The sequence below is a fragment of the Styela clava genome, chromosome 14 (genome assembly GCF_964204865.1).
Source record: "Styela clava chromosome 14, kaStyClav1.hap1.2, whole genome shotgun sequence".
Classification (NCBI taxonomy): Eukaryota; Metazoa; Chordata; class Ascidiacea; order Stolidobranchia; family Styelidae; genus Styela; species Styela clava.
The window spans coordinates 7861068-7886283 of NC_135263.1; the positions used below are offsets into that span (position 1 = coordinate 7861068).

Consider the following 25216-nt stretch of genomic DNA (forward strand, 5'->3'; position numbering starts at 1 on the left):
AGGCCCTATAAAAAAATCAGTTATAGGTGTCGATGTGAAATCTTAATATTAAGAGCAAAGTCAGTTTTTTCGAAGGGAAGTCAAAATTAAACACAAATTACCATTTTTTGTTATAGATTAACATAATAAATATATTTTCAGTTGAGTTTTAGCTACACAGAAGTATATTACAAATTCAAAAGTTGAATGCTGCTACATACAGTATCATTATAATTTGTGGTTGGATGTGGCTTCTGAGTTGATACTTTTTAAGTTTTTAGGAAAGCTAGAGTGAAATTTTGTGATATGATATTGCAGTGTGTGAAATAGACTAAAAATTTAAGACCTGGAGTTTCAGATAAAGAGAACATAGAAATCACGGAAGATCCGAATTAGGAAATTCTGTTGACCATAGCACTCCAGATGAGGTTGAGGTTTGAATGAAGAGGAACCAAACAGCAGTTTAAGTAGCAGCCAAAAAAGACTAAGAGTTAGTGGATATGCTAAGTGCTTTCTTAGAATGCAGAACAGATTGTGAACTCGAAGATGAAGTCACTCGGGGAACTCAATGAGATAATTGTCTTTTCATTCTCAGACAAAGAAACTGATAAGAGTCTGATTGAGACTTGGATACAATCCCCTTACTGCAGAGAATGATAGACAAACAAAGATCCTAAGGGCCAAGGTTGAATTATCAATGGTATAGCAAGTCGCCCATCTGAACTTCTAAATTTATTTGCCGATTAATTTTATAAAAGAATAATTTTAGCCAGAAACAAATAAGAATGGCATTCTGGAAATATCCCTAGACTGCAAGTAGTAGAAACTTATTTAAGATTTGTCACTGTTATCATTATCATGTGAATACTGGTTTCTAAGATATGTAATTACCGGTAATGTGCTCTTGTGACCACTGTAATGTCAAAATTTATTAATAAAGACAATCTATCAACTAAATCTTGCACGGCATTTTTAACATAGCAAGCAGACATTTCAGATTCAAAAATTTATTGTCCTAGTACGCGCTGACATTCAAGGAGTGATTGTCATTCATTTACCAAAATTCAATGCCTAGCTCTCATTTGGGTAACACCTTCCCTCTACTCAAAAACAGAAAATGTGACTTACTACGGTATATAGAATAATTGAATTAAAACTATATTACTAGGGCTGGGAATGGTTAACCGATTTCAGATGGTTAGCGATTACGATTTATTTCAACCGTTAACTGTCATCTCGGGTACAAATCATCTTCATACCGTACAATTTCAAATTTGATTACGTCAACGCAAATTTATCTCTTGTGGCATTTAATTCAAAAAAATATTACTAATTGTGTGGGTAAGGACTCAATAAAAGTGAAAAATAATGGAAGTACCAAGATTGCTGATTATGGAAATTTGACAATGATGAATTCAGAATCAGTTTTGGGTCGATTTCGAAATATATTGTCCACGATTTCATTCCAAAATCGGATATTCAATGTCATACAACAAGTGCGCAGTTGATGCCGTTTTTCTTTATGATATATATCTCGAAGTAAAATTTGCACATCGAACACTGAGAAATTGTCACATAAATGACGTTTAACAACAGAATCAGGTTTTCTAAAATACTTCAACATGCCTGAACCACGCTGCCTATCTCTTGAAGCAGAGCAATCAGGAAACTATCTAGATTCGTGAATAATTTTTATAAGCGATACCGGGATAAGAACATGCGAAATTGCTTTATAAGCATTGTGACGTAACAAGCTGAAATTATAAATTATTACGTCAAACGTCACGCGGCGGTTAACCGATTAATTTTACCCGGTTAACGGTTAAAGTGTTTTCCCTGAAATTCCCAGCTCTATATTACGGTCCTTATTGATTTGATAACGATACATTCTCTAATTACTGAAAATATAAGTTTTTTAGGTTTTCAGATACCAGGTCCTAGGGCCTTCCAGAGGGCCTTTTTATAAAAAAATTTGAAATGGTCTCTCTCCCATCATGGTGTTTGTGTTAGTATTACTTTTCAACGAATTATGTTGGACTACCGAGGCATCACTGTATATTCAAATGCCAGAATAAGAACCTTTCTTACAGAATTAATTTCTTTAGGGAAGCAGAAAATTTTGTAAGTAGGAACACATTTTACCCTATAAACGCCCTAATTCGTTCTAAACCGCCACAAAACTCTGACATCATATTTTATAAGTTGTAAATAATTGTTAAAACCTGTAAAAAATGCATGTTAGAATTAAATTACTGTATAATAAATGGAAAAGGTACACATGGAAAAAAAAAGGACAGAGAAACAACAAATAAAAACTATGACTATGCGAGGCTAAGCGAAGGCCACAGCGTTTGGGTGAAATATTTCTACGAAAAGTCATTTCATAATTTTGAAATATTGTATTTGGGGTCTTTGGTTGGTGGAAACCAGAACATTGTCGGGAAAATTTATACCACATGTTTGAAATACCGAATATATCGGTGTCCAGAAGTGTGTGTACCAATATGGAGGTAACTAATTTTGTTCGCCTACTTCACATCAAGTTGTGTAAAGGGACTGAAACCTATGGGCAGGGAGTATATTCACTTGGCTAACACAGACAGTGTCCGAACTTGTAATAGAACTTTCTGTGTTTAGCGGCTAGAAAGCAGACGGGGTCGGGAATCACTGATAGCACATCAATTGTGTGTATGAGTAACTTTAGGTTGACTATTCTTCATAAATACTTTTAGATAACGACTTTTTAGGGCAGTAGCGGTAGAATTTAAATAATGTAATTTTAAAATTATAGGACCTTCAAATAACAACGTATCACAAAATAAACCCATAAATAGTGTTGCGAGAAATGGTCTCTCTCCCATCATGGTGTTTGTGTTAGTATTACTTTTCAACGAATTATGTTGGACTACCGAGGCATCACTGTATATTCAAATGCCAGAATAAGAACCTTTCTCACAGAATTAATTTCTTTAGGGAAGCAGAAAATTTTGTAAGTAGGAACACATTTTACCGTATAAACGCCCTAATTCGTTCTAAACCGCCACAAAACTCTGACATCATATTTTATAAATTGTAAATATTTGTTAAAACCTGTAAAAAATACATGTTAGAATTAAATTACTGTATAATAAATGGAAAAGGTGCAAATGGAAAAAAAAGGACAGAGAAACAACAAATAAAAACTATGACTATGCGAGGCTAAGCGAAGGCCACAGCGTTTGGGTGAAATATTTCTACGAAAAGTCATTTCATAATTTTGAAATATTGTATTTGGGGTCTTTGGTTGGTGGAAACCAGAACATGGTCGGGAAAATTTATACCACATGTTTGAAATACCGAATATATGGGTGTCCAGAAGTGTGTGTACCAATATGGTGGTAACTAATTTTGTTCGCCTACTTCACATCAAGTTTTGTAAAGGGACTGAAACCTATGGGCAGGGAGTATATTCACTTGGCTAACACAGACAGTGTCCGAACTTGTAATAGAACTTTCTGTGTTTAGCAGCTAGAAAGCAGACAGGGGGTCGGGAATCACTGATAGCACATCAATTGTGTGTATGAGTAAATCTTTAGGTTGACTATTCTTCATAAATACTTTTAGATAACGACTTTTTAGGGCAGTAGCGGTAGAATTTAAATAATGTAATTCTAAAATTATAGGACCTTCAAATAACAACGTATCACAAAATAAACCCATAAATAGTGTTGCGAGTTGCGACATACTCAAAGTTTCAATCGAAGTTTTTGAAATTGCACGATTTCACACCTACCAGCATACCAGTTCGGAACATTTGATGTAGAACATCGTCAATTATCAGAGTAGGAATACATTTAAGTTAACCATTGTTCACAATTACTTTTAGATATCACTTTTTCAGGACAGTAGCAATGCAATTCTTATTTCCACGTAGCGTCAAAATACCATCGTTTGGGGGGAAAATTCGTAACTTTTCGAACTTTTGCTGTATTCTTATCTCAAGAGTGATGTTTCTTGGCCTATGACTAGAAACTTGCTAATACAACTTCTTGAACTTATTCATGTGACATTTTTGTGATAAAACATTTTAATATTTCTGTTTATTTATATAATATCTGTTTATTTTGTACATACAAAAAAATTTCAATCGAGTATAAGCCTACCATATCTGATTTCATCATAATTATTTTGTCTGGCACAATATACAAATATGGTTAAATTACACAACTGTATTAATGGGGTTTACATTCAATATCGTTTCCATATATGCGAGCATCAGACTTTGCATTCTCGCCAAAACTTTTCCTTACTCTTCAACAAATAGCAGAATAAATCTTAAATGTCGATCTCTGCATCCATCTATAACTAGGTCAAAACTTTATCAATCTATTTCATAAAACTCACAGGTTTGGGATTTTTGTGGAAGGCGAAATTGCTTCAGTTGTCGAAATATGTCATTCAAATGAGGAATTGCTTTTCAGAAGAAACTAATCCTCTAAAATTTTGACACCAAATTTTAATAAAGTTCTCACAATTCGAGGTCTCTTATCTGTATTAATAACGCTACTTTTTGATTCTCTTTATCATTAAATGCATTTGGAAATTTAAACTGAGTTCAATCCATGTTTTCAGCGTTTTCACCTCACTGCTAATATTTTCATATCACATTACGAGTCGAGTTGTCATGTGGGTCAACTTGAAAGCCTGTATTGCTGATTTTGTTTCAAATCAGATCTTTGATTAGCTTAGTTAAATTCGATTTGTCGTATAACGGATCAACTCAAATTTTTCTTTGATTACCCTCTATCTTCAAACATGGTTATTGTCCTTGTCGCCAAATCTAGTTGTTGCACAATGTTTATATACTTGTCGCAAAATGTTTATATACTTGTCACAATATGTAATTGTCACCTGTGAGTCAATCATCAAGGTACTCGAGCATACTATTTGTTTGTACCGTCTTACTCTATACCAGGGGTGGACAATCTTTTTCGGCTCGCGTGCCATAATTGGCTAAACTTTAACGACAAAAATCTCCCGCATGCCAACCAAAATTAAAAACATGCAAAATTCAAGGCGAAAATTAGCAATAATAAACCTTTTAAACATGTACAGACAGATTCACTCACTATTCAGGGAAATATCAGTCCAGCAAATAGATTTGATTACTTTCTTATTCTATATCAGTGAGACTTCTGCGGCTGCATTAACGTTGATAGAGATTTTACATACGGTTTATAGTTTGTAACTTTCAAAGAAATAGAGAGAGATTCACAAGGATATGCAGATTAAAACAGGTTGCAGTTGCAAGCTTTTTAAGACATGAAAAAGGGAATGGCATCCCAATCATGCAATAGTTCGTTTTCTGCGTTCATCTCCTGTATTCCCTTCCCTAATCGCTTATATTTCTTTCAAAATCAATTTATATATTATACAATAAGTAAGCAAGTAACTCTAACCAACATGAGCTGTACAACTTCATAAACCAAGCAGGAATGAACAAAAAGGCTGGCACAGACGAACTATAATATGTAAGAATGTAGCCAAATGAATGCTGCGCTCTTCTCGACAAAATCTCTTGAGAGCTCGCTCATTTATTACGTTATAATATATTTCTTTGTAGCCATATGTCATGAAAGGACAAAAATAGTTTATATAAATAACGGAATGTTAACAAACTATATTAAATAAATGAACACCTAGTTTCATCAGATAATTCGAAGTCTTAAAACTTTTTATCTGATGGAGAATGATCTCATTTCCAAGGTCTCGCTCGAGTGCCGAATAAATGTGCTCGCGCGCCAAGTTTGGCATGTGTGTCAGGGGTTGCCCACCCCTGCACTATACTGTCAAAACCATATAGAATTCCTTAGTTTCTACATGCTTTAAAATCAGTATAATATTAAAATATGTATGTAATACCACATTCGGTACCACTCAGTAATATGGTAAATAAACATGCCCTGCACACTGGAGTATCTTGCATCGTACATTACAATTTCCTCACTTAATGCCCTATTTTTGCCATACTGACAAAGTGGATTATATATTTTTACCGTTTATTGATATGTTCGTTTCGTGAGTGGGTTTAAGTTGTCATGTTATAGCACTAGGATTTGAATTTTGTGTCTATGCTGCTAATGTTCATACACACATAGCAAACAGATAACTCAAATTGAATTCAGCATGTTAGAAATCTACTCTGCATAATAATGACATAACAATTGTATCTACCTGACAGCCATTGTGCAAATGCAAGATGTACTTTGGGTTGCCTTTCTATTGTGAATTATTTATAATTTACCCTGGAACTTTGATGCTAATTATAAGTAAATTGTGGACATGTTTTTATTATTGCTGCTGCTGTTTCCTGTGTTATTTCCTCAACCACAAAATCATTAGATGAATACTTATAATGATTTTATGTAACACATTGCACTTTTCCTTGAACCCATCTAATTTTCACTGACTTTTAGAAATATTTTATGTGGCTAACATGCCTTTTACATTAGAAACTACTACATATTACTTTATTGAATGTCCTTCTCTTTTTTTAGATCCCTATCAACATATATTGTGGACATGTTTTCCAGTAGATATATGCAGCTGCCTTGCATGATAAACAGATATCAGAGAAGAGAACTTTAAACAGGAGACTTACAAGGTAAATTATTGCACTTTGGGAAGTTATTTCAAACGGGGTCCCAGGCACCACTGGTGATTTTTAAATATATGATTGTTCTTGCAGTAGCTATGTTGGCAACAGTTGACATGATATTTGAAACATTTTAAGTTGTAGTTGTTTAAAACAACTGCCATAGTTGAAAAGGGGTTTCACAAATATGAAATCTTTGGGAACATTTTTTAACACAGTAGTTTACCTACAACTGAATTGGTGTAACAGCCAAACTCTTTTTGGGAAAAACAAAGACAGAAATTTCTGATAAATAAAGTCTGGTTAATGGAGTTTGAAATTCGACACACAAGTATTTCCATTGATTTAGCAGAAACCAATTCTGCTAAATGTTTCACTTTAATCATTGTATGAATCAAAATGTTTGACATTTGGTCCATTGAATTTGTAAGTTCGATGATTAAATATTGAATATTGTGCGACTCGAGAACTAATTTTCTATGGTTGTATAATTACAAAAATTTCATCAGATACAGAACACAATTCTACAAAAGTGTACGACATGCCAAATTATCAAAAGATTTCAAATGGACAATTCAGATTTCAGACAAACATTTGTTCAAAAGCTTAATTTTTCATTACTGTGTCAGACGAATTATTTAATTCAAGAGAAGTTTATGAATCAGAATTCACAATTGCCGGTTAAAAATTTTCTTTCTCTATTAGACAGTTACTGGTATCGTATAACAAGATATATTAAATATTAATATACAAATGTAAATTTTTCTCACAAGCCATAAATACCTTCCAACAGCATAAAATTTGGTCATGATAAATTTTGCTTCAGCATCTGTCAATGTATAATATCAAGATCAGAGTTCCATCTTATTGAAAAAAAATTTGCCATGAGCGCTACATTTGTTGCCGATCTGATATTTACTTTGCGAAGCATGCCCTAATTTTTAGTAATATGACAAGTTTACAACAGTTAATGGTTTATGTATTGTATATCTACTACCCATGGTATTTTTACAACTGATTTTGTTGTGTTATTGACTCCAGTAGTTAGTATGGGCAGCTATGCTTATTTTATTTTTTCTGGGGTCAGTTTGATTTTTACATGAATCTTCTCAAACATGATTTGTGTAAACATATCTGGATTGATTTATTTTATAATGTATTTATTCATAATGCTGATTCTACTGATTGCTGTTGTGGCCTAACAATATATTTCCTGTCGCATTGTCATTTTGTACAGCTTAAACAGTAACACAAAATTTAGTTAATATCAATTAATGTTGATGGATATTATTACCCTCACATTTACAGAAATTTAGTGTTCAATCATTCTGCAGCATTTTGTAAACAGGAGTTTGGAAAGAAAGCTGACCAATTCAATCAGATTTTCAAAGTCGATATGAGAGGAAAAGTATTTGTTTGTGGAAAACGAGAGTAGGCCACAATGTGTGGTATGTTTGCAAGTTGTGTCCTTGCCATAATAACAAAATCTGAAATCTTGTGGGCCCCCTAAATAACCTTGGACCACCCTGAGTTGGGTACATTTTTTTTCTAAAAACCCACAACACAAATACATAATCAAAAAAAAAAAAACTATGAAAATAGGTAATTCTAACTCAAACAACATGATGGGTGGCAGGCAGCCATGCCTTGGATGTTGGTGCCGAAGTCAGGGCTGCACAATACAAATGGAGATATGTGCCGACAATTTAAAATAATCTTGTCGGGTGCCATGCTACGCTTGAATAATTGTAAACTAATTTTCTTGAACAACAAACTAAAATGCATATGAACGAACAACTATTTACTGAATCATTTCATTGGCCTAAAAAAACACTGATTGTAGGACATTTTGGATGGACCTAATTTGTAATTTGGGGCTTCAAAGCAGAAATAGTGATGCGCATCCCTGAATTTAAATGTTATAAATATATATAATTATATTATATATCTAAATCATGTCATACTAAACCTGTCGTGTATCACGTTCAAGCTTATGGCCTGCCACATTGTACATGTGTGCCTTGTATGTTGTGCACATGGGGGTGCACAATGTGATGTTCGTTCAAAATGCTAAAGAAGTAGAGATCAGATAGTTTACGAGATATTTTCATGCTTTCCTTTCGCAACTCCGCATTTGAGCACGATTTTATTGTTGCCTCTTGCCGAAGTTAAAATCTCTTTTGAGCACAGAAAGTCCCAACAGATATCCACGACCTGTCATTGAATTGCGGGCAACTTTATGTATAAATTTGAAAACTTTGCCATAGTATTTCCCTTTTTAACAAATATTGAGTTGCAGTATTAAAGCCTTTACGTAGTCTAAAAAGTGTTGCACAAACATATTGTATGCTACAGCTAACATCTACCTAGATACAGCTACATCTACCTAGATGCTAAAATATGCTATGTCCAAAACATGTTTCAATTAAAACCAAAATTGTTCATCTATTTTATGTTGAACCAAAATTGTTCACTTATTTTTTAATGTTGTGATATTGGTGTTATTTTAAAACTTGATATCATCATATTTATACAGTGAGATGACTGCAGTTTTCAAATTGGATGGCAACTTGACAAGTTTAGGTTGTTGCAGAATCTCATTCGAAGGTGGTGGTATATTATCAGCTATCTAGTTCAAGAAGGCAGATGGGGATGTTATCTTGATCAAGCTGACACAATGGTACTGAAAACTGAGGCTGTGGACCTTTTAAATATTTTCAAAAGCGAACTCATCTTTGCTTGTATATTTTCATATATGCGTGTACATATACATATATTCATGGTTTATGTGCTTGTTTCTCATCAGTTGTTTATATAGTTGGTTATCAATTCAAAGATTTGTCACACTGCCTAATCTGATGACAGTCCATGACAACTCAGCTTGAATATGTAAATAATCGAACTACTTAATTATTCAGATTTTTTTTCAGATTATATAAAAATTTATTTCATGATTTTAACTGGTTATCTTAAAAAGTAATTGTAGCCGATGCATTTTTTCACTTGCATTATAGTCGATTTTGAAGTCCTCTATATATCATGGTTTGTGATTTCGGCTGCTAGTTTGTGGTTATTGAACAGTTATTCTGTTTTATTCATTTTGATAAGCCATGGTAAATTTTTCTGATTGAGACTAGTTGCATGGTTGTTAGTTTTCGGAGGAATTAATTTGAAAATATTCATTTTCATCAGAAACATTGAAGACTTGAAGCATACAATCTGCCACTTCATTTGGATTTCTGTTGTCTCAGTTGAGGGGATATTTCATTTTTGACGAGGCATCAATAAAGTTTTTTAGCAGATGACTGGGTAATTATCACTTATGTCAGATAGAATTAGATAGGATTTTAGGTGAGAGTCTGTAGTAATACCAAAAGTGGTATCTTGTAATCTATCCAGTGAGTTTATGAGCTGTAGAGTTCAAGAATACTGTATCTGTATATTATTCTACAATGTCTTGAAATTTTTAGGTGTATCTATTTAAAAATAGTATAGTATGTCATAACTTAGTGACCAAAAGCATTTTATCTTGTCAAAAGTTTATACACCAGCACAGTCAGTAATTTGCTTCACCATGAAATATGTATGTAGAGTAGTTATAGATAGATGTCTAGCTTTATGTTAGCCGTGCATTCCACTATTTGCTACGACATAAAGGGCGCTCGTGCAGCGAGATAGGAAATCATTCATGCCATCATTCCTGTACTGAATAATTTTAAATATGTCTATGAAAAAGACCAAGATGCGTCTCCATGATATCAGCCTCGTCCCTCAAGAGTCCTATGTGTTCTGGTAAATAGTTGGCGAACCTAGTATACATGGCACATATTCAGCAATGTCTTGACAGGTCAGTTTTCACGGATGCTTGACTTTTATGTATGTTAGTGACTAGGCGCATGAGACTTCTGGTGGTATTGCAGGCTCTCAAGAGTTCCTCATTTTATTTTGGGTGTATTTCGTGTCTTTTTGCACCAGGTTTAAACATGTGACTCTTTTCTCGGTATGTAAAACTCATTAGTGGGAATTTATTTGCTTACTGCGAGTTCCCCGGGATTCAGGTATTGATATTTTTTTGATTCTAACACTGCTATGTTAGGCGGGTAATACATATGCCAGTGGGCATCCAGGGGGTCCTAATAACGCGTTGATTGCATTTTGCTAAAATGGCCAACTGTTCTTGTGAGTGTGGCCTGTTGTTTAGGCCTTTGGGATTATTCTCCCTAAATCACAAATTTCCCAGAACTTTGTGCCACAACAAGGATGATAATTACTTTATTTTTGTACTCTAAATCTTGTACTAGAATCTCGCGCAGAACTTTGGATCCAGTAAGAGTTATTACCCATTCATCGGCGGCGAGACGCTAAAGACGAAATAAGGAGTGAATCCGCGACGCAATTTTTTTGATTGAAAAGCAGCAATATAAAATACCAAAAATAAAACCGTAAACAATATAAGTTTTGTTATAGGAGGCCCGCAACAGCTTAAAAACATTGGCACACATTATGTTTGGTCGGCGTTGGGAGCTATACCGTAATCAAAATCGAAACACAGTCAATTGTGCGCGGCATTTACCTTTTTATCCATGGCTTTAAATCTCTATTGAAAATTTTCGTGTTAATGCTATACGAGTTTGAGAACGCCACCTTTTCTTGAGTTGTGATGATATAGGCTATAAGCTTATTAATTAAAGTATATTCAATCAATTTTTATTGTACTAAATAAATTTTACTCCATTAGATTTTATAGTAGACTTAGGAATTTTTCTAACTGGTTTGTCTTAAAAATAATTTGTGTGGCAATATTACGATAGAAGTGTTGCAAGTACAGCTCAGATCTGTCGAATTCGCAAAATTGCAAAAATATTTATAAAACTGGATATAATCGGCGGTTTACCACACATTTGTATGTCCACGGATTGCCGTGGTATTTTAGAATAGTGATTTTTTTTTATTTTGTGGACACAACCGCAGGTTGAATTGAAGACAATTAAATCAATAAACCAAGACATTTTAAATATGCCGGTATCGGTCATGGATTGGTTACTTTTCACAACGGAAAAATCATTATTATCTATAGAAAAAGTAGTTTTCGAGGGAATTTCGAGGCGATGAAAATTTATTTTTGATTTACTGATATACTGAATATGTATTTAATAGACCCTAGTCATTCAAACCCATCCTGCGGGCGAAAAATAAAAGTGGCGTAAACAAAACTATTTTAACATTACCTCTTACGGGGAATGTGATCACCAGAGCAGAAATTGGCATTTTTCTAATTTTCTTGTTATATTTCATTGTAGACTGGTGCAGTTTTAAGGATAGAATATTTTTTGATATTTTTTAATGATAAACATATTCAAGATTTTTGATATCGAAATTTTAATGGGCGTGGTGTTTCCGATAGAGCCTCTCACTATACCATGACATTCTCAAAGTGACTATAAACCAAGTGGAAGCCCCGAGTGCAATGATGCATATCGGACGCCATTTCGTGTCCAGCGAATCGGGGGAACGCGGTAGCGTCGGTTTGTTTTATCTTCGTCAGAAGGTCTCGTTCGTCAATTTGTTTGAAGATTTTTTACTGTTTTGCATTTTATTCGGGTAATTTCATTTTTCTTTTGCTATTTGCCTCGTGGAATCATACTGGTATCGTGCGGTTTCGTGAAAGTTGCGATAGTTATCTTATCATGCCATTATGCAACTTTGAAACCTCATATCTCACGAACCTTATATTATATGCAGATAAGTTTTATATTGCTTGAAAGACAACCTAGGAGACTAATTATAATTATGAGATGGAGATAAAATGTTGCGATTATCATAATCTGCAAAATTGAAAAGCGTGGATTTTTTTTGAAAAGCTTTTGAAATAACAACAAAAACTTCGATTTGTTCTTGTTTTAACCTAATATGACATCGACACATTTGCAGAGGTTAAAGATAGCTTTCGACATTAGATAGAATTTATCGTGCACCAGTAAAATTGTATAAGTTATTTCATTCAATGTTCTCCAATTATTGACATCTCCACTGCGCAAACTTGAGTTAAACAACAACGTTCCCTAATTAATTCGTTACGCAATTAGGTAGCAACGTTCTGTATGAAAAACACATATCGCTTTCCTCCGCAAGTGCGAAACGTCATTAACCTAATGCATACGTTTGAATCAGGTACTATTTGAACTGGTATTATGATACCTGTTAACACCATGTCGAAAGTTTAAAGTCTGGGTTTTACATTAATCATTCCAGAAGATGATGGAATGAATTTTCACTGGAAAATTTTTCTTAATTTAACGAACTGTTGCGGACCAATCCGCGGACCTCAAAGGAGAAAACAATGAAGTCAAGTAAACGAAAAAATGAAGTATGGAAATTTATTTTGGTTTCAATAACAAATTAAATTCTTTATAATTATCTTCCTAAAAAATCACATTTTGCTCCGTCGGTAGTTTCAGAATGGATAAAAAGGTACATCGAGCGCACAATTATTGTATTGATTTCAGTAACTACGGTACAACTCCCATTGATAACGTAACACAACACCGAAGTTTGTGATTCACAATGTCTAAAAAAGCGTTTTTAATCTGTCGCGAGTCCGCTAGAACAAAACTTATCATGTTTTCTTCCGTTTTAGTATTTTATAATGCCGCTTTTTAATCATGAAATTTGGGTTACTGAGTCACCTCTTTATTAATTTTTTTTTAGTATATATACTAACTTGTTTTCCATACTGAACTCACAATTCCACACAAAGACAAAAACGTAATTATCGTATTCGCGGAACAACCAAGAAAAATGTGTGATTAAGGGAGAATAAACACCCACACATACCGGTAGATGTTACGGTCTAACTAAAAAACACGCATCGCTACGAAAACAATCGGTGATTGCAGCAAAATGCAATCGCGCATGTTATGAGCGACTTCTTCACTCTTCCAAAATATCAAATAGGAGTTCATTAATATGTATGTCAAATTTACAGGCCTAATATATATAATTTATCCGTGCAATTTAGATTAAAAAGTTTTAGCATTTAAATTAGGTAAAGTAATTTTAACTTACTCAGGAATATTAATCAGTAAATATCAACATGTGTTTTTTGTTCGCTTTATTTTCAAAATTTATTTGTGGGGCTTCGTGAAAAAATAGTCAACCTCTTCAAGGGCTCCGTAACATCAAAAGTTGAGAACCTCTGCTCTACAGGATAACAAATTTGCAAGATCGCAAAAATAGGTATGAAAACTAAATACAATTAGGCATGACCCCCCCTCTTTGAAAATCCTAGCTACGCGCCTGCGTTTACCATTGTATACACGTGTTCATTGAAACGTGCATTGCTGAAAAATGTTATTTATCAGTAATTCTGCTGCATTTTAATACATTTGTCATGGTGTATATTTGGTGTATTTTGTGTCTTTTTGCATGAGGTTTAAATATGTAACACTTTTCTCCATATGTCAAACTCACTAGGATTCAGGTTTAATAATTTTTTCATTCTAAAATTGCTTTGTGAAGCAGGTAATACGTATGCCATTGTACACAAGTGTTTATTGAAACACGCACTGCTGAAAATTTTGTTATTTATTATATTAGTTCATGGTTCGAATAATTTTGCTGCATTTCAATACATTTGGCCTCCCTTTTTTTTTGGTTCGTCTTGGTTGTAAACTGGATTTCCCATCCACCGCCTTGATTCTTCTTGATTTCTTTCTAAGGAGAAAATTGCACGTAATCAACTCGATTTGTAAGAGTTATTGATGAAATAGCCCCTTGACTTGGAACAATATTGTTTCAGGCATGAGGAAGGTATTTACTTGTGGTGGATCATTTTTTATTTCTACGCGAACCGAAAACTCAAATATATTGTACCAACACATGCTTTCTTCTTTACATATATAAACAAAAAGAATAATTTCGTTTATATAGACATCCGTTTTTTATTACAAGTGATACATTAACCATATGAGTTTTTTAAAAATAGGATCATGAATTTATCTGGATGTGGTATGTACAGAGGTTTTATGGCAATTTGTGTGGTTTGTTCCTATTATTATTATTTTTTTTATTTTCATTCAATTTCTTAAGTCACTGCACTGAAGAAAGCGTATTAGTATATTCGGTGATAGCTGCTTAGTGCTCACAATCCCATAGTGACGTGGAAAGTGATTCCATTTCAAATTGTTTCAATAGATTCGCGCGAAACATGAATTTTATTCACTTTGTTAAAATCCAAAGACATAAGAATTGAGCTTTAATAATATTATTATCATAGTAAAGCAGGTATAAGTAAATGGCATGTGTGATAGAATTGAAATTTTAAGTTTTCGTTCTTCTGAGCAATAAGAGGGATTTAATGAGCATTTAGATGTAAACACTGAATTCTAGCTTGTATCAAGGCAAACACTGAAATAAGAGCAACTAGGAGCGTTCCAAACACATTTTTTGGTAAAAATTCTGACTGTTTTACATCAGTATCCCGCAGGCAGCGTAGGATAAATTATTCAAAGGTCGTGGTATTCGAATATATTCGATTCGATTTGTTCATCCCTGTGGAACTTCAATCGATATATTTAGCTTTTTAATCTTATTCAAAATGTTTTGAAAAATAGGTGCGAATACTGATGTTAAAATTATTTTTTGCGTGAAGGGATCATGTTCGCGATATTTATACCTCGTTAACTATGATCCATGCACGTTCCCAACCCCGTGAGTAGAAACGGGAAAAGATTCTGACCCGTTTTTAGCTGTTTATCAGCAAAACTAGCTCAACTAATTTGGCTATTTTCGCTGCTAAATTTTCATATCGATACTTTTAATACCTGGTAATTATGAAGAAATAAACCAATCGAATATTGGTGGATGTTCCAATGTGTAAAATACGACGTTATATTGACACAAAATCATGCGCACGTAGCTCAATGTAGCAGTTTGATAGGATAAGTTAACACTCATTTATTTTACCACCCACAGTAGCCAGATCCTATGAGTTTTTTTAATTGAACACTGGGATTACTAGCGTCAGTACATAATGTGTCTGAATCAATTAACGCATCTGGAATCCCAAACATCAATTTTTTATTATGTGATATGACCCATTTTCAATCTGAAATAATGTGCACTATGAATAATGCTCAAAGACTATTGTTTTCACCCGTCTGCCCTGCACACTTGAGGTAATAATTACATAGTATCGAAAAATTGGCAATATCGGCTTTTTTGAAATATCGGCGTTTTTAGTTGGTATCGGATCGGTATCGGCGACAAAAGTGGTATCGGTACATCTCTGAAGTTAGACCCCGATCCGACATTTTTATAGACAAATCCGTATCAAATTACGATCAGTGCGCTCATTGTGGCAATCTGAAACAACACGACAACATAAACATCAACATATTTATTCATATTCAGAAGCATTCTTACCGCTTCCGAATGTAGCCCACGCTTTTATCAATTCCGTTTATTTCTCATCAAATAAACCTGCGTTGGATTGACTAAACCGCAAATGCCATTATATGGACACAAATATAACACCTTCTAATTGATTGCGGAAGTATTACTGCCATTCTTTGTATATTAGAAGTAGCGCAGAAATTGAAATTTAGAATTACCATTTATTCGTTTGTAAGGTTTGAGTTTACCCTGCTCTAGATGTATCATGTTTTGCTATTAAACGCTGAAGTCGTTTTCTGCCGAATCCTGCAGCAAACAAACATAATGGTATAGTATTAGATCGCTCTTGTGAAAAGTCATCGCCAGTTTTCGCTAATTGTCACGTCCTCGCAAATGAGATAGTGTGTACATCTGAGTCTGATCGGCCGTTTTTGTTTGAGCTGTTTTTTTGCTGTTTTGGGAGTTTTTGTTGTAGTATGTGCCAAGACATTGAAGTGAGTAATTCAAACACGTATTATTATTTCTTGTTTTATTCATTTCAACCTTTTGTTGCCTGCCCGCTTTTCTATCAAAGTACTGGTGCAATAAGTTTACTAAACATTTTTGCTGGTAGTCATGGTAACGTGATTTGTGGGCGAAGTTTGAGACTTTAAAAAAAATCTTCGATTTTTTGTGGAGATGATATCTCAACTGGCACATCACGTGGTTTGCAATTCTGATAATGTGTCTGTATAATTCGAGAGATTTAACTCTAAAGGGCGAATATATTGTATATGTCATACCCGGATTGGAACTCAAATATAGTTCATCATTTCGCCCTCTTTGATTTGTCACATATGAGAGGCGAATATCGAGTTTTGCCCATTTTCGCCTTTGTACCAGCCAGAAAAGGTCGCATTTCCCCCCTTTTTCCGAAATTTAAAAACTGATTGAGCTATAAGAATTGTTATTGTAATTTTTTTATTCGTAATTCAGACAATTAGTTATTTAAGTAATCGTTTCAAATGCACGAACTTCTGCCCCCATAGCACGTTTCGATTACGTTAACCGTCGATCTCATTGCCCTGTTTCTTGGTCAGTTTTATTTAGTCAAGAAAATGTGATCACCTCTTATTTTGCATAGAAGACACTAATTATAAGCACTTATTCCAATCGCGAAATAAAGCGCAATTCGATATTTTTAGCCCAAGTATACACTGCCTGTGGCATGCTACTTTCAAGTGTTGTGGAATTCTATGTGTTCATCTTGCTCCACGAAATCTCCTATTCTAATGAAATCTTGAATATACCTACATTATCTCTGACGTCATGGCGGTATTTGACATGGGTTACAACAGTATCTTTAGCAGTAGCAGTTCACCAATCATTTTCAGAGCTTATCAGGCCCACTTAACGTCAGGTTGATGCTGATAGTATTGAGTTTTTGCATTTACGCTATTGCGGCAAGGTTGGTACTTCATGTAATGGACACATATCTTAAATCGTTTTTTTATTTCGCAGTTTTGTTACATGGTCTAGCGAGAGCTGGTGCAAGTTTTTGGTAAGAAAATATATTTTCTCAACATACAGATGAAAAGGTTTGTTATGTAATTTCCTATATTTACTGATAAATTCTCATTCGAAGTGTGAATAGACCAAGTGTATAATCACATTTATGGTCGATATGTTGAATCTTAACTTATATCCGTATACTTATTTTTGTACTCTCGAAGCAGGGTTAGGGCATAATTTTGTTCCGATTTCCTTTTGAAACAACCCAAAACGAATTCCGGAGGGATTCACAGCACAAATAATCAATGAAATATACAGGAAGGGACGAAATTTTGTGGTATGTAATATTTTAACGATAATGTACAAAAAGCGGTTAGAATTTAGAGTCTGTACCCACGGAAATAAATGATCTTAAGTTTGAATCCGATGAATTGTAATTTAACTAATATTGAATTAATTTTGGGCTTGACTAAGTCGAGGCGACTGTTTATCAATGCAGTGTTTTTAATTTTTAATAAATTTAGGAATACTAGTAATAATGATTATAAAATACTGCACAATGTTTGGTTTGAATATGACTACAATGTTCTATGGCTAGTCCAACACTAAAATTTTGACCACTCATGCAGCACTTCGTTTACCTCGATATCTAGACTTAGAGAATGCGAATTATTAGCGTCTCGCGCCTTTCCTTCGGTCTGTTTTATATCTACATAGTATTGACATGACTTGACTCTGTCGCAATTTTCTTTTTCTATTTAACTTTGACCTTTACCGAGTTAATTTTGAACATTGAATATGAAAACGGCAGTTGAGTGATATATACAATTTCATATATTCTGTGTAAAAATATTCCACCTACTAATTGTTAGAGCAGGGTTGTGCAACCTTTAATACCAGATACAAATAATTGGGTGAAACTGCGAGACGCACATTTATTCAATACAGGCAGGCACAAAAACAATGAGCTAGACGTTGGGGCATTATAACGCCATAGGCATAAATAATAAATTGGACTCGGACATAGACTTTGCAACGCAAAGGAATTGCAATTGATCGCACGTACCGGATTGAACTAAATTAAAAAAAAAATGTCCCTGTGGGCGCAGTTGCCTGCGGGCCACAGGTTGAACACCCCTGACTTAGAGTGTAATCTTAGGAAAATCTTTTCATTCGGTAACAAGTTTCCTTTTTTATATTGCATTTATTCGTGGGGTATTTGAAATTCTCGATTATTTGGTCATCGGACCATACCATAAAAGACACATTCTGGAAACTCATTCCTATAAATAAGACATAAATTTTTACAAATCGGGTGCAATCTTGGGTTAACCTTAAAAACAAAAGTTAAAAGCCTCTTTTGTCCGACTCGCCCAGGATTTCAATGTATTTCGCATTTTGTTTCGAAAATTCCACTTAATAAATCATAGAGAAGTTGAAAGAGAAATTTAAGTTCTTCATCAATGAGCGCGTCTATTCATTTAGCAATGTCGTTTGCCTGGGATACTCCGTTGTATGTAATAATTCGTTGAGTCAATTGCGTATATCTCGTACACATATGCATTAATTTTTGAGAAACTTTGGAGATGATAACTATAACAATATAGAAAGTTTGACGAAGCGAGCAGGATTCGGTACTGATTAGTGATTACCATCTGTATTCGCCTCATGGAAGCGATTGTTTTTGAGCCGTTGGAAAAACTTAGTTGATGAAAATAGTGAGGTGACAGATATACAAGCCACGTCACACATACGCAAGTAATTACCGGTTTTTATTAATGGTATTTATAATGGACAAGAGAAATTGGAACCTGAAAATATCGTAAAGCAGACGTGAATTGACGTACATGAAAATAATGTTGTTTTGCATTTCTACGATTTTATCGAGGTCGTCTGATACTATACGAATGTATTCAGACATAGAGTATCCCCAAATATAACTCATGTCAAACGCGACGAACTAATGCCGTATCGTTGCTATGTGTCTCACATAATATGACTATAGCGTCGTAAACATTACCTATGTATTATACAAATATAACAGTTTATTGTTTGATGTTTACTAAATTTGGGAATTGTTATTGATATCTTATAAAAACATTTGAATTTTGTTACAGGTAATCGGCACGATTTTGTGTTTAAAGAGTCTTGGAATTGACTGGAAGCGAGTGTTGCATCAGGTTTTTGGGAAACATATAGTAAAAGTAAGTACTATATTTTATTCATAACTAATTGGACTAATATTGACAGTATTCTAATTTATATATGTTTATCTTTATTATCCCTTGGCTTTCATCAGGAATTTAAAAAGATTTATATATAAGTAATATATTGCTCCAACATTTTGCATGACTGGTTGCGTGCTTACAATTAAGCAACCCTTTTTTGTCGTTCACAGCTTTATATACACCATAGAGTTATACTACGATTGTAGGTATGAGCCACATATACAAACCACCCACACATTGGCCTGTTAAATGTAAAGGTATTTTACCCAGGCTAATGATTCACTCGCTTAATCATATTTGAATATTGGCGACAAATGGGTAGACGTTTGGGTAAACAAACCGAAATAATAAATCCTAGACGATTTGAACGTAGATCATTACGTTTTGAAGTTTAAACACTTTTAATTTCGCAAGCTATTAATGGAAAGCTTTTTAGTGACGGTAATACGGAAGACTTGCGTGCCCAAGAAGCGCTGCTGGCATGTGGCCATTCCAATTTTCCACTAGTTTTACTCCGCTGTCCATATTTTTAAATATCTTCGAATGGCTAGCATATATTGTTACGCCATGTTGTTGCTCTGTTGATTTGCGAATGAAGACAGCTTCGCAAAATTCCCGAAGACACACAGCCAAAAAGTATTAACATTCGTCTTCTAGTTTTTTTTTTTTCATTAATTCAATCGGGTTGTTTGTGGACGTCGCATCGATTGAGTTCAACCTTGCGTAAGATTTCGAGACCCTTTTTTTTTCGAGACTTTGGCTTGTCGCGTTGAATTGTTTGTGATGCTCGACTATCGACGCTCCTGGTCTGCTTTCTAAATAGCTTGAAACTTCTATTTCAATTTTATGAACTATTATACGAAAGCCATAGAACACTTTTTTCCAGTTTTCAAGAGACTAGGAGTATACATACTCAAATAAATTGTAGTTGAAATAAAACAATATCACTTTCTTTATGAGTTGTGACTTTTGATGGCATGATGTTAATTAGTGCTATGTTGACTTGGTGGCAGCAAATATATTTCAATCCCAATGCGAACCATGTCAATTTTTATAATATTGTTCAATTGAATGATGGAATGCTTGCATTTCACTAATCAAACTTAATCTTAGGGTTTGTGTCATTTCTAAATTCCGCTGGTTTGGCAATTGGCAAGTCAACCGACGTTTTTCGCATGTGACTGCATTCAAACAAAATTTTTCCACATAAAAATTGAAAATTGAAGTTTAGAAAAAGATCGTAACTAATTTTTATATATCAGTTTCGTGCGTCATCTTCGCATATTTATAAGCCTTATTGTGTCGACTATCCAAAAATAACAACAGCATATCCATCCGTTGTTTGAATTGAAGGCGGGAGTTAATACCGTGTTTCCCCAAAGTTTTCTTAGGGCTTAATTTGGGGGGATTTCTTTTATTCTCATTATCAAAAAAACATTACAAAGTTGAGAATTACGAGATTTTCAAATATACAACTGCTAAACACAGATTATTACTCATTTAAAACGTGTAGGAGAGATTTCTTGCTATCGGCTAGATCAGGGGTTGGCCAACCCGCGGCTCGCGATCGCATTTGGCTCTTGCTCCGGTTTCATGCGTCTATTTTCGTCTTGGTCATTTTACGGAAAAAATACCTTGTGAACTACGATCAGGGGCGTAGCCAGGTGGGGGCGGTTCTGAAATTCAGGTGCTCCCAAAGTACGTGTACTAAATGGCGCATTACCTGAACACAGTATGTGTACCGGTTAGGGTTCAGGTTGTACGTCATCTTGGTACACATACCTCGGGAGCGCCGAAATTTGTAATTACCAAGTTTGACTGTAACAGGTGGTCTGATCGGAGGCCGCAAAACTCAAGTTTCTAAGAAACTGATGTTCTAAAAATTGCTATGTGTGATACAGAATGTTTTTGAATATCGAAACTGAATATGTCATGATTCACCAGGAACAAGGGCTTCAAATGGAAATTGCGGACTGAATGGATGTTTCCCCGAGCATCGACCTCCTCGTTTACTTCGTGACATTGGCTAATCAGCAAGATGCAAAGAGTCGCATCCGCTTACACTTTTCGCGCTCAGACAGATTTTTAGGCGTCGTCGTAAACATTACCTCGTTTTCGCGTTTTCGAAATCTATTCGTTAGTTCTTAGTTGTGTTTCGTATATTTAAATATACCGGTATATAAAATAATTCAATGATTACTTTGTCTTCTTAGGAGTTCCAGTTTAATTGCAGTCATCAAAAATTAGTGTATGAATAGCTGCGATAGACTAGGCTAAAAATCTTTACCGGTACTTTTAAAAAACAGATTGTTGAATGCTATGAATCAGAATGATGGTTTGAAACGAAAATACCCAATTTTACAGGCGCCAACTCGCAAAGCCAAATAAGTACCGAAAATTCTGCTATGGGTAAAGTATAGGAAGAATTTTACGTGTTTCAAAGGTCGGGGAAAGGTCCACTAATCGCCTTATTCGGTCATAATCACGTCGCTTCTACTTGACGGCATCCGGAGCCATAAAGTGTTGTGCGTTTATTCTATTCGGCGCGTGGCAAGTCGCGCCTATTAGTCGTCGTTTTTCACACATTCCAAAGGGGGTGCGACCCGCACCCCCCCCCCCCCCCTCCTAGATCAGGGGGTGGACAACCCGAGGCTCGCGAGCGCATTTGGCTCTTGCTCCGGTTTTATGCGCCTATTTTCGTCTTGGTTAATTTAAGGAAAAAAGCTACGATCAGGAATTTTTGGGGGCGGGGGTCTGAAATTTAGGTGCTTCCAAAGTATTTGTACTAAATGGCGCTACAAAGCAAATTCGTGCTATCGACTAGGTCTTATTTTAAGTGGAGGACATATATTAAAACATTTTTAAAATGCAGGCTATAGGTCTTATTTTCGGGGAAACACGGTATAATCATTTTACTTATTTCGATATGCCCCAGGGTTTCTTCATTATGTATAAGTGAACACGTTGGTATTTTTTGCTTCTTCGGTTATGATAATTAGCAATTCTGCCAATTTATTTCTCGTCCAATAGTGACGAATGCTAAATATACTTACTTCGAATGGGTAATTCTAACACCTGGCATAACATTTTTTTTTACCAAAGACCATTTTGTAACAGTTGGCAAAAACTTCTACTATCACTTGACAAAAGTTGTGAAGTTATGGTAAAATGTTTTCTACCTGTATGTTGCTGGATACCAACTTTAGAACCCCCAGACAATAACTACCAACACCAAGTATTTGTCACTCCAAAGGCGTGAAGACACTTCAAGATTTTGTCAAAGTTTGGGAAATGATTTCATGTTCAAATGGCGGTGGTAGAAAGGGCTAGACGGCTTGATCTATTGTCTAACTATAGTTACCAATTAAATTGTGGCACTGGTTAGCCGGCCAATTAATTCCATGAGCATGATGGCTAATACCGGTTTATGAACCACCTCCCGCACACACCGGGAATCAATTACCAGGAGATTCCAACTTTCATCTCATTGGCAATCGCACGATATCGAACGTGTGCCTAACGCTTAGCCTTAAATCGTTGAATAAGATATATTTTCTTGTATTGTGTATTTGGCTGGCGTTGAATCGAGTGAAATTGTGTTAGCAAATAATAATATTTTAGCATATATGACATTTCAAAGGTGCAATATAATCCAATAAGCAGTGTGGTGTCGATGAACAGCTATGGGCAAAGTCAATTCGTTTTGTTTGGACGTTTCGAAGATTTTGGATACAGATTGGTATCACTAACGAACGTGAATATATTGGTATACATATCCGGTCTAATATTTCCCTGTAGTAAATAATTTTTCAATCACAAAATCAGCGTCGTTGTAGCTCACTAACGCTTTCGAAATTCACAACCTTATCTGCAAATCAGTCATATCCAAATAATTATTCTAATAAAAGGCCATATATATATATATAGCCTATAGTAGTTTTAACTTTATTAGACGATTAAGGATGTTTCTTGAATGTTAAAATCGGCGCAGGGCTTTGAAATCGTAATAATTGTGTTTTTTTCATTTTTTCCCTATATATGGTAAAGAAATGCAACAGTAACACAGACTGATAGGCCTCAAGTGGTAAATGGCATTGCGGAAATTGTGGCAATTTTCGTTTCGTAACTAATTCTTGCGAATACAATATAACCTGCTCCTAAACGTAAATTTCCATCAGTTCTGGCGTGCCCTTCAATAAAACTATTTACAGTTATATTTATCCAGTTAATCCTGTGATTGTTCCTGTGTAATCAAATTCAAACCTGAAAGAATTCAAGAGATTAAAATATTCGTTCAATTCTATTTCATTTATATTTTACTTAGACAACGATTTTATTTTTAGATCTGAATCTTTAGGAGATTAATTAAGGAAATTCAATTGACGCATTACAGCAAGTTTGTAATATAGGTTTACATCTTTATACGAAGAATGTGGAGTGTTGTAATTGTTACAGGAAATGAGGTGTATTCCAATACAATAATAATCAAGTTATCTCTAATGTTCGAAGCAAAACAGTTCGCAATTTCGGCACGTCATATTGGTATCGGAAAAGAATTTTCGAGACGAGTTACATCTTTATACGAAGAATGTGGAGTGTTGTAATTGTTACAGGAAATGAGGTGTATTCCAATACAATAATATTCAAGTTATCTCTAATGTTCGAAGCAAAACAGTTCGCAATATCGGCACGTCATATTGGTATCGGAAAAGAATTTTCGAGACGAGTTCATTGACTTAGAAACAACTCTACTTACAGAATTGTCGTAGGCGATATTGGGCAAGGGTAACGGCGATCTCGCCCACGACCTCGAATCGTTATTGAAAGCTGTATGAACTGTTTTGGCTATCGTACCGGGCACATCAATTCTTCGAAAATAATATAGCATCAGCAGCAAAGTTTGTTCAATTAGTTTAATAAAACGATACCAGTCAAGTAAGGCCCGGCAGTGTGGCTCATCGTGCTAAGCGTTAGGAATACGCTCGCCACCGCACCTCTTATTACTCTGCGTGGGCTCGCAGGTTCGAATCCCTTGCGGGGATGGTTATGTGCGAGAGGTTTGCTGGGCTACGCGCCGCCGTAGGGGGGTTCACGTAGCCACTGGTCGGTTACGGCTTCCTCTACCAACAAGTCCATGCTTCCGAAAACAAAAAAACTGGCTAACTAATCCCATACCCGACATGGACTGGTAGCCGGACGAGAGGCCGTGGTTCGCCATATGATTCGCCAAGCCATATTATCGGCTTTCCATTTTCCCGGGATAAATATGTAAATCCTATCTTATCCTAAGAACTGGAAACTCTTAGCTGTCCTCATTTCAGCATTCCAGCAAGACTTCGCCAAGCAAATCTGACAAATCGGCTTTGTTGCCAGTTGATACTTATTGTATGTTTATTCTTTTTTGATAGATCCTTCATCCAATAACTTTATAAGACAATTATTGAAGTTTCTTGACTATGTTAAAAACTGCGCTGTTTTTTGAAGTCGAAAT

At 35.0% G+C, this 25216-nt stretch overlaps 1 protein-coding gene across 8 annotated transcripts in view; it reads left to right on the forward strand.

The window, feature by feature from the left end:
- Positions 1-25216, forward strand: part of LOC120340681 (sodium channel protein type 3 subunit alpha-like) — a 128446-nt gene that overhangs the window by 37205 nt on the left and 66025 nt on the right. For 4 of the 8 annotated variants that reach the window (XM_039409006.2, XM_078119796.1, XM_039409007.2 and 1 more), the window contains 5 exons: positions 6516-6622; positions 9150-9293; positions 9806-9922; positions 17507-17546; positions 19615-19701. In XM_039409006.2, coding sequence (XP_039264940.2) covers positions 9915-9922; positions 17507-17546; positions 19615-19701 — 135 coding nt within the window. In that variant the 5' untranslated portion in view covers positions 6516-6622; positions 9150-9293; positions 9806-9914. Of the gene's footprint in view, positions 1-4609; positions 5490-6515; positions 6623-7921; positions 8062-9149; positions 9294-9805; positions 9923-17506; positions 17547-19614; positions 19702-25216 lie in introns of those variants that run through there. The other 4 variants (XM_039409011.2, XM_039409008.2, XM_039409010.2 and 1 more) reach the window with 4 other exon arrangements.